The 19,251-nt window shown below is 45.4% G+C and overlaps 1 protein-coding gene across 4 annotated transcripts in view; it reads right to left on the bottom strand.

The window, feature by feature from the left end:
* The window catches only part of Gnptab (N-acetylglucosamine-1-phosphate transferase subunits alpha and beta), a 77,040-nt gene that overhangs the window by 10,827 nt on the left and 46,962 nt on the right, over positions 1-19,251 (bottom strand). For all 4 annotated transcript variants that reach the window (XR_008221592.1, XM_052753045.1, XM_052753046.1 and 1 more), the window contains exons 8-19: positions 14,199-14,360; positions 12,389-12,568; positions 12,030-12,200; positions 10,650-10,773; positions 9,466-9,669; positions 7,840-8,885; positions 5,701-5,900; positions 5,288-5,507; positions 3,763-3,876; positions 2,133-2,218; positions 1,491-1,589; positions 23-190 (exon numbers count right to left, since the gene is read on the bottom strand). Coding sequence is in view for 3 of the 4 variants with exons in the window: in XM_052753045.1 (XP_052609005.1) it covers positions 23-190; positions 1,491-1,589; positions 2,133-2,218; positions 3,763-3,876; positions 5,288-5,507; positions 5,701-5,900; positions 7,840-8,885; positions 9,466-9,669; positions 10,650-10,773; positions 12,030-12,200; positions 12,389-12,568; positions 14,199-14,360 (2,774 nt within the window). In the remaining variant the exon portion in view is untranslated. The remainder of the gene's footprint in view (positions 1-22; positions 191-1,490; positions 1,590-2,132; positions 2,219-3,762; positions 3,877-5,287; positions 5,508-5,700; positions 5,901-7,839; positions 8,886-9,465; positions 9,670-10,649; positions 10,774-12,029; positions 12,201-12,388; positions 12,569-14,198; positions 14,361-19,251) is intronic.

Here is a 19,251-nt window from a genome sequence, read left to right as displayed (position 1 = left end):
TATATACAAAACCAGAATTTACCATTCCTGCAGCTCATGCATATGAAGAAAACGGTTCCGATACTCTCTTGGCAGCTCAAACTGGGAAGGTATGGGAAACATGGATTCATAGAAGTCCCTGAGAACAGCCTTCACTGTCTGGGCATCTTTATGATTGTGGTCAATGTTGTCATTCAGACAAACAAACTTCCTGAAACAGAGAGCTAACGTCATTGGTCATCACACACATGAGTCTGATCCAATAAGGTAAGAGATCTGGGTTCCAAAACTATTTCCAATGTGCCAGCACCCTAAGTTGGTACATTTGCTGATAGAGCTCCCTGGGGAAGAGTGTTTTGTAGAGTTTCCTTGCAAATTCCTTACCTGTAAAACAAGAGGACTAGGGCAGATATTTCTGAAAGGTCCATGTAACTACGGGAATAAATAAATGACTTACATTAAGTGCAGACAGATGTATGTGTTCAGAAAATGTATTTGACTGGCTGCAATACTGTGTTAGAAGCTAGGAGAATAATTAGTAAGCACCTAGAACAGGTTCTTTGAGTTGACTATGTGCATGCCTGACATACAGATGGTGTCCTACGGTACAGACCTTTTGAGTTTTGAATTCATGTATCTCCAACCAAGCTAAGAGGCTAGAGTTCAGCAAAACTGGGTTAGGACAGTGTGTCCCTTCTTGTTTCAAGTTTTCTTGAAGGCAAAAGTCACTAAACCAAGCAAGGTTCCATTAAGAGTATGATAAGATGTGACAACACTTTTGAAAACTAAAAAAAACAAAACAAAACAAATTTAACAAAACCTTCAGCTCCAACTACCAATTCTTGGAAAAACAGAGAGGATGCAGGAACATCTTAGGAACTTACATAAAGAATAAAAGAGGGAAAGAGCTTTTTAAAAAGGAAATTAGCTGAGCCTGGTGGCTGGTGCCTTTATCTCAGGACTCAGGAGGCTGAGGCAGATCTCTATGAGTTCCAGGCCAGCGTGGGCTGTGAGAACCTGCCTCTAAGATAAAACAAAACAGAAAACCGAAAGACTAAGAAGCCCAGGCTGTCAAACAGCCAGCAAATTCTCCCAGCAGTTAGAGAAGCACTCAAGTGACCCCTCCTGTGTGCCAGGGCACCAGGGACTCAGTCTAACTGTCAGGACAGCTGCTCAGGAAGAACCTTTTCAGAAATACTGAGTGCCAGCTGCCTACGAGCCCCACCCCTCCCATCCAGTCTGCTCTGGGCCCCCATCTCTCAGCAGTCTGGGTGAGGCCCTCCGTGGGGAACTTACACTTGATTCACAAGTCCTGTCTCTTTGGTCAAACCCAGCTGAAATGCTAGGTCCTTTTACCACGGAGCTTCTCCGTCTACTCCAACCTGAACTAAGTCATTCCCTTCTCTCTAGTCCTGCCTGTTCTCTTTTTAGTCATACTTATTTTTAGAATTGAAAAAAAAAAACCCACATTTTTATAATCAATCAGAAAAGAAATTATAAAAAATTAGTACCTGGGGTTTTTTCTTATGTCATCCAACTGGCCAACCACATGAGAAACATTGGTACGAATCATTTTGAAAGCAATTTCTTCTTCTCCCATTATTTCAAACCTATTTGTCAAACATATTTAAAGAGTTTAATAAATACATGAGCATTCTTAAAAACTTTAGTGAAGCTGGGCAGTGGTGATGCAGGCCTTTAATCCCAGCACTCTGGAGGCAGAGGCAGATAGATCTCTGTGAATTCGAAGCCAGCCTGGTTTACAGAGTGAGTTCCAGGACGGCTAGGAATACACTCAGAAAAATCCTGTCTTGTAAAACGAACAAACGAACAAACAAAAACCAAAAGAAAAACAAACAAAAAAACCAAACCAGCCGGGCAGTGGTGGCGCACGCCTTTAATCCCAGCACTCGGGAGGCAGAGCCAGGCGGATCTCTGTGAGTTCGAGGCCAGCCTGGGCTACCAAGTGAGTTCCAGGAAAAGTGCAAAGCTACACAGAGAAACCCTGTCTCGAAAAACAAAAAAGATTACTAGAGGAAAATCTCACGTAACCTTTGAATGAACGCACAGTTTAGTAAAACACTGTAAGGGCACAAACATGCCAGACCTTTAGAACTGTCCTTCAGCTGAACAAAGGCGCATTTACCACTCACCTGTATTTGTTCTTGTCTTTATATGCCTTGTGGATTTTGTCGGTTACTGGTTTACAGTTGGTCACAAGACTTTTAGTGACCGGTGGCTGCAAGAGAACACAGGTGGGTCAGTCAGTCCGTCCATCAAGGGCAGGACAAGAAAGAGCAAGTGAGGCACCAGCCTTGAGTGCTGAACGTAGGGGTCACCAAGAGTTCACGGGGCTCAGGAGCTCCCCTCTGAGCTACGTCCTAGCTGCGCTCTGGGGGTACACATAAAGATATCTGAAAAGACAAGGGATGGGGCTGGCAATCTGGAGTGCTGACTTCCCCTCTTGAGGAGAAAGGGCGTGGTCAAGTCCCAGATAACTATGAGCATTTTAGTTACCTTGACAAACACGTGAATGAAAAACTAATGACCCATCCTTGGCCTAATTAAGTAGTTAATGTTGTCTGCCTTCTTAGACAGCCTTTCCCTATGGAGTCCTGGCTGATCTGACTTCCTAAGGAGACCCAGGCTGATTTTAAACTAGTGGGTCTCTCACTTCCGCCTCTCAAGGGTCACAGGCCACGTGCCACCAGGCCTGGCTTAAAACAGAATTAAAAACGACAACAACCACAACAAACAACAGGTCATTAACCTGTAGACACCCTTGACTCTATTAGCTTTCACAGAACTGGCATAACTAAATCTAGGGAAATGTTTAAAAAGGAATTTTTATTGTTTTAAACTCTCCCGAGAATGTTCTTTAGCAAGCATAATTTAATTTCTATGTTTTAAAAATGATTTTATTCTCTCCAGAGGCAGAAAATGACTACTGATTACACATATACCCTTTTACTGTGAACCGGCAGTGTTACAGGAGCTACCAACAGTTGTAAACCACCAAGTAGGTGCTGGGAACCGAACCCAGGTCCTCCACAAGAGTGAAAAGTGCTCTTAACCACCAAGCCACCTCTTCCCTCCAGGAAACTTTTTAATAGAATTTTATTCTAATCATGAAAGCAAAAGCTATTCATTGTACAAAGTATGGAGAAGACAACAATACCAGAAAACTCTCTGTGATTTAATCTATCTTTTGAGCTATGTATGTTCTGGTATTCAAGCAGGGGGTGGATTATATTTGGGAAGTCTTGATAATTCAAGTCATAGTGTATGCTTCCCATTTCCCTCCTTATCCAACTGATTTTCTAAGCATTTTCCCATATATCATATGTACAACTTACAAAACCAAGTTAAATAGTTTATGCCCTTTCATCAATTCTGAGGTGCATATATTTTCACATCTCTGAAATGGGGACATCTCTTACAGTTAACCATCTTCTGATTATTTTGGACAAGTGACGTTGCCACAGGTGTGTGGAGCTCATCTGCCATCTCCCATAAGGCCAAGAAGGGCCAGCAGCACCCTTCTGATGTATTTCTTTGGAGTGTTCTCTTTCCAAAAGAGAGTTCTGGTGTTACCCGTGGTCACTAGAATGTCTGTTTATGGAATCCAAGTAACCAATCCAAAGTAGTAACCAAAGTAGGGTCGGGTTCTAAAGCAAGATGTAAGTGACTGTGTATTAATTGTGCTGCTGTATTGCCTCTGGTTTTGATGTGCTACACAGAAATGGTGGAAATACATCTGATAAGGATTAACATGGAACTTACCAGATTGGGATCATAGTATGCTTCCTGAGTTGGTGGAATATTGTTCAGTTGAGTGATATTAGCAGGAAGCATTTTTGAGCAATTTATTAGCATGTGTTCCAAACCTGTCAAATCCTAACCAAAGCAAAATATAAATCTGTTATATACACTATAGATAAAAGCTGTGGTTTAAAAATAAAAAGTATGTGCATATAAGTAACATTATACAGACCGCACAGGTTGTATTTATGTATTTAAAGTTGTATATATATATATATATACACACACACACACACACACATACATATATATATATACACACTCACACACACACACATATATGTTCTTATAAATTTGTTATATACACTATAGATAAAAACTGGCTTGAAAATAAAAAGTAGGTGCATACAAGTAACATTATACAGACTGTGCAGGTTGTATTTATGTACTTAGGAATATATATATATATATATATATATATATATATATATATACACACACACACACATACACACACACACATATATGTTCTGTTGGAAGCTCCGCCTCAGCGCCCCCCCACCCCAAACCCTGCCCCTCAGATAGCCCACCAAGTCACGGCTCCTCCCCCAGGGCTGCTCAAGACCACACCTACAGGGTATTTAAGCTCCGGTCCATAGACCTAGACCTGCCATGTGATTTCTCCTCTTCCGCTGAGATAGGGAATACTTTGCTCAGATTAAACCTGGTCCTTTACTTTTAATTCAGCTCGATTTGGCTTATTGCACCAGCAGAGAAACCCACTACCAGGGATCCAAAATACTAATCAATATACATACACAACAATTAATGAGGATGAAAAGGCCATGAATTTGAAAAAGCTCGAGAAGGGAGGTAAATGAAAGGACTTGGAAGGTGGAAAGGAAAGGGGAAAATGATATAATTATATTATAATCTCAAAAAATAAAAGGAAAAAAAATCATAATAAAGAAGTATGTGAAAGTCTCTAAGAGGCTATTCTAAAGGGCTCAAAAGCAGTAGGATTCTTAAGTCTAAAATAAGAACATTTCAAAAGAGCAAAATAAGACAATGCAGCAACAAATATTTCATCCTCATCTGAAATAGAATGTGAGGCTGGTGAAACACCCCGTTTTTTTCACGGTGACCCAGACTCAACAAGGAAGAATACAGTGCAACCCAATCCATCTTAACGTCTCCATGCATGAGTTCTGCATTTCTAAGGACCACAGAAGGACGTGGCTGAGATCTCCAGCCAGTCACACCCCCACACCCTGAATGAACTTGCCACAAGGACCATATGCAGGTTACCTACCACCTGGCTCTCCCCTCAGATAACAGACGATTACCCCAACGCAAGAGCACGAAAAATAAATCCATAAAACACACATTTCAAATATTTTAGTTCTGGCACTAAGAAATGGATGAGCCACTAGCCCACGCATTAACTATTCAGAGTTATCTTTACTTGAAATGTACTAGAAAAAGAGGTATTGTCAGAAGTATACTTTTTCACTGTTGTGTGTCACAGGCTGAAACAATATATTACCTGCAAGCTCAAAGGCAGATCGTGAATTCTGGTCGCAAGTGTCCGGATTTCCCTATCAGACAAGACACCAGACTGGTCTGTATCTACTTCATCAAAGACTCGAGAAATATTCAGGGGCTGGACTGCACTCATGAGATAATAAAAATACGAGAAGGCAAACTGCATGTCCTCGGAGTGGCGCACCTTGTGAAATGACGTCTTGTCAAATTCTTCAGGGAACCTGTCCAAATGTAACACACAAAGGGCTTTGGATTGTCCAAGTACATACAGTATTGGAGGTTTATGAAAACAGAAGTATGTCTTCACATCTTATTTATATGGCTTCATATCTGACTCACAGCTCATCAGGGCAAATATGCAAATGTCAAGTACACAGGCAGGCAGGCAAGCACACGTGCACAGCGAAGACTTACATATCTTGCAGTTCTTGCATAACGATTCTGTCAATCATGTGCGGCATGTGTGCAGGGACTTTCCTGGATGTGAATCCAAACTTGCTATTTAGAATTTTATTGACGTATCGGAGTGAGTCCGCGAACGTATCTTGTAGACGCCGCCCCGTACGTTTGCTATCAGTAAAGTATGCCAACTCTATCTTCAATGACTCTTCCTCCTGTGTTTAGTCCAAAGCAGATTCTATTAACAAGAGGGAAAGGCATCACATGCCCTGTGTTACAGAATGTGTTAACTGGTCACTGACAGTCCTCAAGGTGAGTGAACTTCATGCTGTCAGGCCATTTTAAGGATCTTAAGGAAAACACTGGCTTGAGCATAACAGCGATATAACAGGCCTGTTAAGTGTGCCTTAAAAACTAGTCACAGAACACATGACTTCAAAGTCAATTCAGTACAACATTTAGAAAGATTATTTCCATACAAACTTCACAGTGCTTTAAATGTCAAGCTACTTTTCCTGGTGACAAAGGAGCACGTATCTGAGTTTTGAATAGGACTAAAAGAAATGGAGCTCACTCTACAACAGAGACAAAACCAGCTAGGCAGAACCGCACGGGCAAAGAACATTGGCCAAGAATGTGAACATACTTTAACAGAAGCAATCTTTTGCTCCCCAGACTGAAGAAAATGTGGAGGAATGGCAATGACGAGGTGCCGGTTAGCGGGGCGGAGCAGCGAGCAGTCCTGTGCCCTGCGGAGCACGACGTGGCGCCACATTTTAGGACATCAAGTTTACAAGGACGTAACCTAGCGATTCCAGCGATGGAATAAAAACGTAAGCGTAAGATAGGTGGAAGAGCTCGCTGAGGTGCTGTCGTGGCCAAATAATGGAAAGGTCCAGCTGCTGAAGGGCAAAGGCATTGCCAAGGGCTGCGTTCTCACAAGGACCGAGTCAGCGGCAGCCACAGGGGACGTGGGGATGGTGTGTAAATCACCACTGCTGGCCGGAAAACGCATAGGTGGCTTGTTTATGCACCCGGAACAAAGACTGGAAGGACAGTCACTGATCCAATCTCAAGGAAGGGGATTCAAGAAGACCTTCCCCTTTTAGGGCAGATTTTTGTACTGCTTGAAAATTTCACTGGTCTACAGTCCAACTCCTATACTTTTTTTTTTCTTTTCTTTTGGTTTTTCGAGACAGGGTTTCTCTCTGTAGCTTTGTGCCTGTCCTGGAACTCACTCTGTAGCCCAGGCTGGCCTCGAACTCACAGAGATCCGCCTGGCTCTGCCTCCTGAGTGCTGGGATTAAAGGCGTGCGCCACCACCGCCCAGCCACTCCTATACTTTTTTAAAGGACAGGTGGGGAATTATAAAAAGAAACACAGTCAAGAACTGCCACCTTGCACTCAATTAGTAAATGCCCAACGTGCAAGGCCAAAAGATGCCTTCTGAAAGTGCTGAGGAACAAGACACAGGCCCCAGTCCATGTTCTTCTTCACCATCCATCCTTGACCACACAACTTTTCTTGGTCTGTCAACTCCGACCCATCTAGGGTCAGCTCACAGGATGTGGTGGTTCCTGAGGCCATCTCCTTTGGGACTCCTTGCCTATGACTCAACAGAGACACCTCATGGCCACAACTATCAGCTTTCCATCTGTCCTGCTTGGTGGCCTCTTGGTCGTCCTGTGTCTGTACTCCCCAGGGTTCATCACTGTGGCAGCACCTTCAGGAAAAACGTCACCATGGCATAGTGAAGGCCACGTCGGGACAATGGACAAGAGCCCTGGTTCTGAGGTTTGGCTTAAGCGGCCGGTGGCACTGATGGTGGAAATGCCAATGAACTTATCTGAACCTCAGGTTTCTCACCAGTAAAGCTGGAAGAGTACAGGGCTAAGGAGACAGGTCATCACTGCTGTTCTCCACCCCGGCTAAAACGCTTACTCACATCAGGACCGTTACCTAGACTGCAAAAGTTTGGGGCATTTTTATTATGAGGGTTATTGGGGAAATTAAATGAAATCACTCGAGAAAAGCGCTTACTTCAGTCGTGGTCACAGGAAAGTACTCAACAAATGGTAGTTACTATTACATTAGCACTTAGAAAGTACTTATGTTCCCGGGGCATGACAAAGAATAAGGCTGGATCTAACTTACATCAAGAAGGTCTTGGAAGTACTTTTTTTTCTCCCAAGGCAAAAAGCCTGGGTAAGTGTGCGTGTAGTGCTGCAGCCTCCGTCCGGGCATTACTTCATTTACAGCTATGCGGCTGTCAACATCGCCCTCCACTCGGCCTCCTTCCTCTTCTCTCCCCGGGGGCTCTTCTTTGGGTACACGCATGCCTAGTGCATGTGGCGCCCGAGTCTCTGGCTTAAATCTTGCATTGGTCTCCAAGACCGGGGGTGGATTCAAATCATTGTCCCGGCCATTCGCCTTCACTGTCCCCACTGGGGACGTCCATCTCTCCGATCTCTGACCACCAACAAAGCCACCTGGGCTTTTGTGAGAGGGCTTTTCCTGCGGGATCTCCAAGTTGTCTTTTGTTTCATCTGTCCTTCTAGCTTGAGGTTTTACTTTAGCATCTGGTGAGCTCCCCAGGAAAGACCTCAGCAAGGCTGACTTGGATAAGTTGTATCCTTTCAGGGTGATGTCTCCAAGCTCCAGTTGCAGATCCAAGTTGCTCAGTCTCACCCGGGCTTCTCTTGGGAGAAGTGAGATGTTCACCGGCGGGATTCTCATCTCCTCTTGGAATCTTCCCGTTGTGTTTCCGTCACGTCTCCGGACCTTGGGGAAGCGTTTCCCTTTGGGAACGTCTTCAAAAGGGATTTCGGCCTGGGGAAAGGGTGTCACCGGGCTACCCAAATGCTCATAGGCCTTCTGGGTTGTAGAGTTCTGCTTTGGCACCTCCCTCGTGTCCACCTCCACGGTTAGCTGGATTTTGAACTCTTCGTCATTTGCGTTTTGGAGTGTGAGATTAAAGTGGATCACGGTTGTGTTCATCCCGCTGTGCAGTAGGAGGTGGATGGTTTTCCACTTGTTTGCAATGGATGCGTGTCGGATAATTGGGTTGTCACTGTAGGAGCCTTCGATTCCTCTTCTGGCTATTTTTGCAAAGCTGAAATAAGGCAGGTATTCACCTTTGGGGATAACATAGTGAGTCTGGTTTGGGAGGAGTGTTACTTTATACAGTTCATGAAAATGATCTGGAGGAGAAAACACAAACATGGTTTCTTTTTAATTAGACATCTTTACTGCCTTTCCTTAATTCTCTCGGTTCAAGTTCTCATTTTCTAAGGGTGACTTTACATCCATTTAAAAATGCTCACAAATTCTAATACAAGGTTTGGGGATATGGCTCATCATATCATTTGAGCTGGCCACAGCACTTTACATGGAACATTAACCCTGATTCACTACAGAGATGTGACATGATTTTTAATCAATAAATTTCTTTTTTTTTAAAAATAAAGATTTATTTATTTATTATGCATACAGTGTTCTGCCAACATGTATGCCTATATGCCAGAAGAGGGCATCTGATCTCATAACAGATGGTTGTGAACCACCATGTGGTTGCTGGGAACTGAACTCAGGACCTCTGGAAGAGCAGCCAGTGCTCTTAACCTCTGAGCCATCTCTCCAGCCCTAATCAATACATTTCGATGACTGATTTCCAACTCTTCGCCCACTTGAGAATTACTGTAAATGATGACAACCATCTAGTGCTCCCCTATTTGTGGGGTTAGCCCTCTGTTTCTGATGTTTCCATGGCAACACGCATACCTTGTCCACAGTCACCAGCATCAAACCCGCAGGACACGACGTTGCAGGCTTGGTCGCAGAACTTATCGGCGAGCCAGGAATTCGCACATCCTTGGTTACAGTAGGAGACACTGTTTATTCCTCCACCAAACTGCCAGGGCTGTCCGACTCCAATATTCCCGGTACCCCCACCTCCTGCAACATAGCGGCTTCCTCCACTGTTACCTGTAGAGGGAGGACGAAGCAAGAGTCCTTACTGGGCTTACAACTATGAAGGCAAATAGCTCATCATTCTTACTAATGTTTGCAAGACTGATGCATGGATTGCAGCTACAGAGGCCCATCCCATCCTTTAACAGAAGACTCCCTGTGTCTTAAGGGAAGGGAGTTCACGTGGAAGAGTACAGGCAGTGGTGATTAAGATGGGCAGAGCCAAGCTGGAGAAGGGAAAGAGATTATTCCAAGGACCATGACTCAGAATTCCCAAAACCTAGTCCAGACACAGGTATTAACACCGTCAAACATTAACGTTTTGCTAGGTCTGCTTTATACACCTGTGTTCTCTCCCTGCAGCTGCCTAGATTTCACAAAAGGGCAGCTGACAGACAAGACGAAGACACAGCTGCGACACTCTGTTTCCTCGAATAGTCAGCACATTTCCAAGTCCATTTCCTAGTCCAGAATACCAGGATGATGACATCTGTGCCTCTCTTTCTCAGAGCCCCCCAAATCAAGAGGGTAATAAATAATATTCTAGAATTTAGTGCTTTATGAACTGAAAGGCAGTAAGTAAACATATTTTCAAAAGTGCCAACATCAAGTCCAATGGTGAGTGGGTGGAGGGGTGCTGCTAAGAAGATAAGGGTTATTTATTCTGTAGCTTCGATCATTTCACAGCCTACTGCAATTTCCCCCTGAAAGCTCCTGCCATGGACGCCTGTAGAACCAGCTGGAATAATCCTTGGGTTTACCTAATGAAGAGTATTCTAGCTACTTTAATAACAAAAGGTATTTTCAAGTGCAGAGCCTACATCAGAGAAACGCATTCAATAATGGATACCGTGAATCAACGGGGCCACATGGCCATACCGACCAGGAACGTCTGGATTCTGGAATGTTTCAGCGTACGGTTTAGGAAGCCAACAGCGCGTAGTCTTAGGACTAAGGATGAAAAGACGAACAAGTCACGCTGAGCACATCCTTACCAGAGCAGTCGCCACCATCCCAGTCACAGGCGGAGTTGTTGCAGGCCTTGTCACAGTAGCCGTCTTTAATCCAGGACCCGGGGCAGCCCTCGGCACAATTGGGCACAGGCCATGTCAAATAAACCTGCGGGAAAAACCAAAGAGAAAAAACTACAACAAATTCTGACACCTTTGACTCTCTAGTTGAAATATCTTGAGAAAGACATCGAGCCTCTAAGGTTTCCCCAAGACGACTGCAGCTGATTTTCGGCACTGCCCTTGGCTTGCCAATGCCCGCTGTCGAGTGAAACCCGGCCGAGCATGGCTGTTCTCTTCCAGTCGCTTCAGAGAACAGGGACTCGTGGATTCGTTTTAGTATCATGCTTTTATAATCTACTTCTAAATAAAATAGCAACGTGTCAGACTTACATATGAACACAAAAACATGTCAAGGGAGGACGGGGCTCTGCTGCAGGTCACTCCTCAGCTGTGACACTTACTTAGCAACCTGAGTGCTTTTCTGCATAATCGCCTCAAGGCTGAGGGAAGGAGAAGGTGAGTGCTACCGGCCTAAAACCTCCACGGTAAGGCCCTGCTTAGGCAAATTATTTCATACAACATCCTGAGCTCCCAAAGCGAGTGCACGGCTACTTGATAAATTAAATCTACTGAAGATAAACACACCCCCTCCCGTTTTAAAGACACCATTCCTTTGCACATTACATTTATTCAGAATTTATATTTTAAATCTAACCGGAAACTAGAGCTTGGCAATGGCTAGAGTTTGGCTCTATGGTAGAGTACTTTTCTGGCATAGATGAGTTCCTGAGCCTGATCCCCAGCAGAAAACAAAAAACAAACAAATCCGGTTCAATTCAGACAGGTCTCCCCATCCCACCTGATTAAACCTTCAGTCTCCCTCCCCCTTCCTCCAACACAGCCTGAGCCAGACGGGCCACCTTACATGAAACTTCATCACCCCCTCCCACTCCCCCCCCCCCCAGTGCTGCACGTGCACACATACACATACATTACACACACACACACACACACACACACACACACACACACACACACACACACACACTTCTTTAAGCTAATTTTGTGTGCTGGTCATTTTGCTGTCACTCAAGCTGCAATTCTGTTGCAAAGTGACTTTGCTACAGTAGAATGTATGACAGGTCAAGGAGGAAAGGGGAACTCTGTTCATCTGAGTAGCAGGAAAGCAATGCCCCACGGCCGTGTTCTTACCCTTAACCCTGACTCTGCTGAGCTTGGAGTCACAAATGCATAGCTGTTGATACTTGCATACAGAAATGCACACACAGATGCGTGAGGAAATGTCTTTTCCTCATCTGCTACTGATGTCCCAACAAGGCGCCCACCCATCTTAGCACTTACCTTCTGACCTTTGGAGTGGCTGTAGAAGTCATCCGGCCAAACATCCTTACCAAACATAACATCATCATTTAGATAAATAAACTTCTGCGACAGCCCCTCGATGCGATGAATGTGACTTTCAATAGCAGGTGAACTGAAAGTAGGCAGGTGGCTCAGATTTCGGAAGATGTCCTTTAACAGAAGAGGCACACGTAGAAGGTGAATGTGAGCTGTTTCGCTTTGGCTGGGCATTCAGACAGAGAGAAGGGAGGAGACTGGTAATTCAAAGAGGTGGACATGGAGGTCGAGACGGATCACTGCGCCACACTGAAAGCCCAGACAGGAAACCACAGCCTTGTGATACCTGCAAAGTCACGCACCTGGTGGGTTACTATTGTCACTCGAGGGTTGTCAAGGTTCAGCCAGGATGGAATCTGCCCGTTGGTGACGATGAAAATATTCCGAACCCATGGCGCATGTCTTTCGATGGATCGCAATGAATATCTCAGCTCTTCGTTATCTTCGAAACGGCTGGCAGATACATCTTCATCCTGCTTGGACTGGGAGACGGGAAGACGTTTGGCACATAAAGACACAAGCTGGAGTCATCTGAGAGGAGGGAGCCTCAAGTACGAAAATGCCTCCATAAGCTCAGGCTGCAGGCAAGTCTGCTGGGCATTTTCTTAATTAGTGATGCATGGGGGAGGGCCCAGCCCATTGTGGGTGGTTCCATCCCTGGGCTGGTGGTCCTGAAGAAAGGAGGCTGAGCAAGCCATGATGAGCAAGCCAGTAAGCAGCATCCCTCCCTGGCATCAGCTCCTGCCCCCAGGTTCCTACCCTGCTTGAGTTCCTGTCCTGACTTCCTTCAATGAGGAACAGTGCTGTGGAAGTGTAAGCCAAACAAACCCTCCCCTCCCCAAGTTGCTTTGGTCACAGTGTTTCATCACAGCAAAAGAAACTAAGACAGGGGCTCTGTCTAAACTTTAAAATGTGTGCGCGCATGAGTGTGTGTGTGTATGTGTGTGTGTGTGTGTGTGTGTGTGTGTGTGTGTGTGTGTGTGTGTGTATGTGTGTGTGTGTGTGTATGAGAGAGAGACAGACAGACATTCCATCTCCTTATTATACTTTACATAAAAGGTCTTAGATCCGATTGGTCCTGCAGGCCTGGAGCTCACTATGTAGACTGGGCTGGCCTCAAATTCATAAAAATTCGCCTGTTTCTGCCTTTAGAGGGCTGGGATTAAAGGCATGTCCCATCTAGCCTGACCAAAAGCTTTATTTTATTTACATTTATAAGTAAGTGAGTGTGTGAGGGTATGTGTACGTGGGTACCCCTGGAGGCTAGAAAAGGTGTGATATCCCTTGAAGCTGGAGTTATAGGAGATTATGAGCTGTCCAGTGTGGGTGCTGAAACCAAACCCAGGTTCTCTGGAAGAGCAGCAAGTGCTCCTAACAGCTGAGTCATCTCTGCTCTTTTTAATAAGAGGCAAACCAATGGCAGAGAACAGAAGTTTGGCAAAGTCCTAACGAGCCACTTTTCAGTAAGTCCTCTCCCTTCTACTAAATCTGACCTATAGATATTTCACATTCTAATTCTTCAGCCCACCGCTCTCCCAGCTCAGCTGTTCTGCCAACGGCAGACATTCTGAATTCTTGACCTGAGCTGTAGGGGTCTACACCCCTTCCCTGAGCTGTACAGGTCTACACCCCTTCTCTGAGCTGTAGGGGTCTACACTCCTTCCCTGAGCTGTAGAGGTCTATAACCCTTCCCTGAGCTGTAGAGGTCTATAACCCTTCCGTGAGCTGTAGAGGTCTACACTCCTTCCTTGAGCTGTAGAGGTCCACACCCCTTCCCTGTCTACACCCCTTCCCTGAGCTGTAGAGGTCTACACCCCTTCCCTGAGCTGTAGAGGTCTATAACCCTTCCCTGAGCTGTAGAGGTCTATACTCCTTCCTTGAGCTGTAGAGGTCTACACCCCTTCCCTGAGCTGTAGAAGTCTATACCCCTTCCCTGGCTGTGAGGTCTACATGCTTCCCTGAGCTGTGAGGTCTACACCCCTTCCCTGAGCTGTAGAGGTCTATGTCCCTTCCCTGGCTGTAGGGATCTACACCCCTTCCTTGAGCTGTAGAAGTCTACACCTCTTCCCTGTCTACACTCCTTCCCTGGCTGTAGAGGTCCATACCCCTTACCTGGCTGATGGCACTCAGGTCCCACAGCAAATACGCAGGGCTGATGGTCAGCTCTTTCCCATTGATGGTCATGTTCTTCTTGGTTTGCTGGTTGAGCTCTTGGAAACCTTTGGGGTTATTCAATTTTAGAAGAGCGACACTGGCCTCCGAATATAACTGTAACTGACAGAGAGCAAGAGATACGCATGGGCACACTGGACCGCAGGGAACAAACACAGACTTACCTTTAATTTTGTTCTCTTTTGGAGAGAGAGTTTCGGGGTCTAGGGTGACCTTAAACTCATGGCAACCCTTCTGCCTCAGCTTTTCAAGTGCTGAGATTACAGGTATGAGCCATCATGCCCAGCTTTTTAACTTTTAGTCTTGAAATGTAAAGACGGTATCATATAGGCCAACAGTATTAGTCAGATGAATACAACAGAACATCTGTTAACAGGAAGGAGTGGCGGAACAGTGAGACCAGGGCACCCTGGGCATCATTTCATAGCTATAGCCATTCCTCAATCCCACAGGAGACTCTAGATCTGAGACGTCAGACTCTTATTACAGTCCCCCAACTCTTCAGAGCTGGCCCAAATATTTTTTATGGCTCTTCATTTACACACACACACACACACACACACACACACACACACACACACACACACACTGGGTGTAGTCATATGCCTTTAATCCCAGCACTCGGGAGGCAGAGACAGGCAGATCTCTGAGTTGGAGGTCAGCCTGGTCTACAGAGGGAGTTCCAGGACATCCAGGGCTATGTGGAGAGACCCTGCCTCGGGGGGAAAAAAGCCAAGAGTTTCTGACTTTGTTCTAGAACATGACCGACATGATACACTGGAGGAAACTTGCAGTGTAACTTGGCTGGATTTAGGTGGCTGCATGCTGTAACTGGGCATCTCAGTAGCGTCCTGCCTCACTCCTGGAGTGCCCTGGGTCTGGCTGTCCAAGTGCTTCCAGAGTAATATACCTTTTTGTGGGCAAAGCTGTGGAGCAACCACAGATCTAAGAAGAAACAACGTGAACAGCAGCCAGTTTTACACACCAGCTTCTCCACCCTCTCAGTGCCCACACCACCTCCATCTGTATTAGATTTAGACTCTGTATCAAGATTTCCTAGGAAAAGAGGTTTTTCTTTTCTTCTCTCTCTCTCTCTCTCTCTCTCTCTCTCTCTCTCTCTCTCTCTCTTTCTGTTTTTCGAGACAGGGTCTCTCCATGTAGTTTTGGTGCCTGTCCTGGATCTCCCTCTGTAGACCAGGCTGGCCTCAAACTCACAGAGATCCACCTGGCTCTGCCTCCTGAGTGCTGGGATTAAAGGCGTGCACCACCGCCGCCCCACAGAAGAGAGGTTTTTCAACCAGAAACTAAGGAGATGGGTGGAAACAACCCCGTTGGAGGCAGGAAATCCTTCTGCCATGCTGTCTTCTCTGACAAGGTTGCTGTAGTCTATAAGACAAATAAATACAGATGCTTACAGGGTCGTTCTGGGCTGTTTTTGCTATCAGACTGGCTTGACTCATTTCCTAAGCAGTTCCCCGAGTTTCCAGAGGCCATAAGAAAGCAGTGGAATTTCATGTCTGTCTTTCCCCCTTTTCACCAACGCATGCCATTAACTCCTGACCACCAACAGTGTGGGGTATACATACATCAAGAACTCAAGGGGTCAGTTCTCACTGTGGTCAACCCTGCCTCTGTGTGCAGCGGAACGGGAAGCAGTCGCCGAGGGACATTCCCACTTGTCCCTGCAAGACTCTCTGCCCCTTTCTTCCCGTTCCCTGGTTCCCATAACACCTCTAAGGGCCCCCTAGAGTGAGGAAAACCATTGTTCTAGAATAAGTAAACCGTAATTTAATAGTATAATTTAATTTTAAACTTAATGGGAAAATGTCTGCATCTTAATCTCTCAAAATTGTTTTTATCTTGGAAATTATTTTGAAGCCTCTTAGACATTCTCAAAGTTTACAGATTTTTAAGACGCTTTAGGATAAATTTAAAATCCAGTTAAAGGACTGAGGTTAATACATCTCTGGCAAGTACCAGCATATCCAAATGCAATCCTGAGCATCATTTATCATTAGTGATGGATTTATGCTAGCATTTCTTTTCCCCTTTTGCCTAGGTACTATTCATCAGGGAAAGCTAATTGCACAGACTCAGTAAATAATGAAAATGCTACAATTACATATTGTTAAAAAAGCAGTGACACCAAACTGTCCTAGCATGTTTACACAGACACTCTTTCTTCATGTTGGGACTGAGGAAGGAACCCGGAGCCTCATGTGTGCTAGGGAAGTGCTCTGCCATTCATACACCTCCATCCCTCTTTTACTTTTTATTTGGAGACAGGGACTCACTGAGGTGCCCCGACAGGCCTTGAATTTGTAATCCTCCTAGCCCAGCCATCTGAGGCAGATTGCAAGTCTGTGTTACGTTTTAACTTGGTAATTGTAGCATTTTCACGACAATTTCCACCACTGACCGAGCATATCATGTGCACCAGACACTGCCTTGGGCAATTTCTGTCCCAGGGTTATAGTATAAACTCACACCTGAGTGTCATACACCCAGGCTTGTGCTGCTGTGGCAGAGCTGGCCTGTGGGATGTAGAGAGGATGAGAGCAGACACCCGTACTACAAGTGGAGCCTGGGACTAGAGATGCCACCGAGGCGGGCAGTTGGCAGGCTGGCTGGGATTATCCGGGACCTGCTGGGCCAGCTGCCTGCTGAGCTGAGCTCCAGTGAAGTCAGAAGAGAAGTGACAGTCTCTCCTCAGCTCTGTTCACTCCAGGAAGCAGCCCGGGGACCACCGGCCAGTATCAGAGCAAGAAAACCATCCAGCCTGGCTGGAGAGGAAAGCAGGAGCCAGGCTGTCACCAGGTCCTGTGTGCATGTCACCACACAGCTCCTACGGAGTCCCAAGCCACCGCAGAGAAGCCCAGCTAACCACCCCTGAAAGGCTAGGGGCTTCCATTTTGAGGCAAACAAAACACATTTTTTTAAAACTGTTAACCAGTAAGTATAAAGGTCTGACAATGGAAGAAACCAGGCTAAGTATGTATAGTCTGGTAGAGTTGCTTGACCTTTATGTGTGAGGTTCCGGCTTCCAACCGAGCACCATCAATTTAAAAGAAAAGATGTTTCGGAGATGCTTAAGACAGCTCGGAGAATTCTATTAAGAGAGCCAAAGAGTCACAGCATTACTTTAAAATGGTATCTAATTTTAATTCATAATTTATCTATTTATTTTTTAATTCATAATTTATATGGCCTTTTATTTGGTTAGAAATGCACCAAGAAAATTATTCTCAAATTAGATAATTTTTAAATTTTTATTTTATATATGTATTATGTGTAGTGGGTAGCCATTCCAGCTTTGATCTGGAAGTTCCAACCCCCATTGAGACTTCGGCAACTGTCACGCCTACAAGGCGGGGCCAAGGGAGGTGCCGGGGGACCCGAGATCTGGATCGGAGGGCGCTCGCTCTGTTGCGGGACCCTGGACTGGAGAGGTGGACTGAGCAGAGCTCCAGAGAACACCGCTGGACTGTGATACACCTTCCCCAGACTCCGCGACCTACCTATTCCTTAATTTGTAAGTTACGCCATTAAATAAATCTCCTTTTAACTACGTGGAGTGGCCTTAATAATTTCACCAATATCTGGCGCTCACGTGGGGCAAGTTCCAAAGGCCTGGGTGGCTCCCGCCCTCAGCCTTCTCGCCGGCTGGCGGGTACCTAAACCCGCCTGCAGAGTTCCATAGAACCAGGGAACGCCTACACGGTTCCATTCCCGAAAAAGGGAGCAGCTAGTCCGGTCTCAGCTCCCTAGCTTAGCCCCCAGACCAGCGAAAAACCGCTGTGAGTGAGGCGATCCCCCTCCTCCCCGAGTGCGGGCCCCGGCTCCCGCCATCCGGCTCCCCGCCATCCCGGCTCCCGCCATCCGGCTCCCCGCCATCCGGCTCCCACCATCCCGGCTCCCGCCATCTGGCTCCCCGACATCCTGGCTCCTGCCTCCAGCTGCCGCCCGCCAAGGTTGCCAGCAGGCCCTGCTTTGGAGCTGTACCAGCGCCTCCTGCTGGCTGAAAAGCGCCACTACAACCCCACCACCACCGAAAGGTAAGATAAGCAAACCAGCGTTTTATTTCAAGTAGAAGTACTTGATAATTTTACACCTTAAAACTGACTAACAAATTTTGAGTAATTCTTGTAATATGGCTGACAACATTACCTCACAAGAATTTGAAAACCTTTTTGCCTGTATGATGAATGACATCTTCCTGGAAATATATGACCTTCCTAAGGCATATCTGGCCTGTACCATTTTGGTATTCATTGTAATAATCCACACAGTGTTCAAACACTGGTTTAATAGCAAGAACAAAGATGAGTCATTATTGGGACTGATACAGGCTTTAAGCGAGAGCAATGAAGGCTTACAGAAAAAGATTCTCTCTCTGGAATCTGCTTTAACAGATAGCAATGAGACCTTAGAGAAAAAGATTCTTTCTCTGGAATCTGCTAACCAGGATTTACAGGCTTTCAAAACTAACAATGAGGGCTTACAGAAAAAGATTCTCTCTCTGGAATCTGCTAACCAGGATTTACAGGCTTTCAAAACTAACAATGAGGGCTTACAGAAAAAGATTCTCTCTCTGGAATCTGCTAACCAGGATTTACAGGCTTTCAAAACTAACAATGAGGGCTTACAGAAAAAGATTCTCTCTCTGGAATCTGCTTTAACAGATAGCAATGAGACCTTAGAGAAAAAGATTCTTTCTCTGGAATCTGCTTTAACGGATAGCAATGAGACTTTAGAGAAAAAGATTCTTTCTCTGGAATCTGCTAACCAGGATTTACAGGCTTTCAAAACTAACAATGAAGGCTTACAGGAAAAGATTCTATCTCTGGAATCTGCTTTAACGGATAGCAATGAGACCTTAGAGAAAAAGATTCTTTCTCTGGAATCGGCTGATCAGGATTTACAAAACAGGCTTGTACCAAAAATTGATCTTATTGATAATAAATGTGAATATTTAATGGACAGAACACTAACT

This window comes from Peromyscus californicus, unplaced genomic scaffold, assembly GCF_007827085.1.
Source record: "Peromyscus californicus insignis strain IS unplaced genomic scaffold, ASM782708v3 Scaffold_24__1_contigs__length_46423439, whole genome shotgun sequence".
NCBI lineage: Eukaryota > Metazoa > Chordata > Mammalia > Rodentia > Cricetidae > Peromyscus > Peromyscus californicus.
Note: the sequence above shows the minus strand (reverse complement) of the source record. Positions and strands in the feature narration are given on the sequence as shown.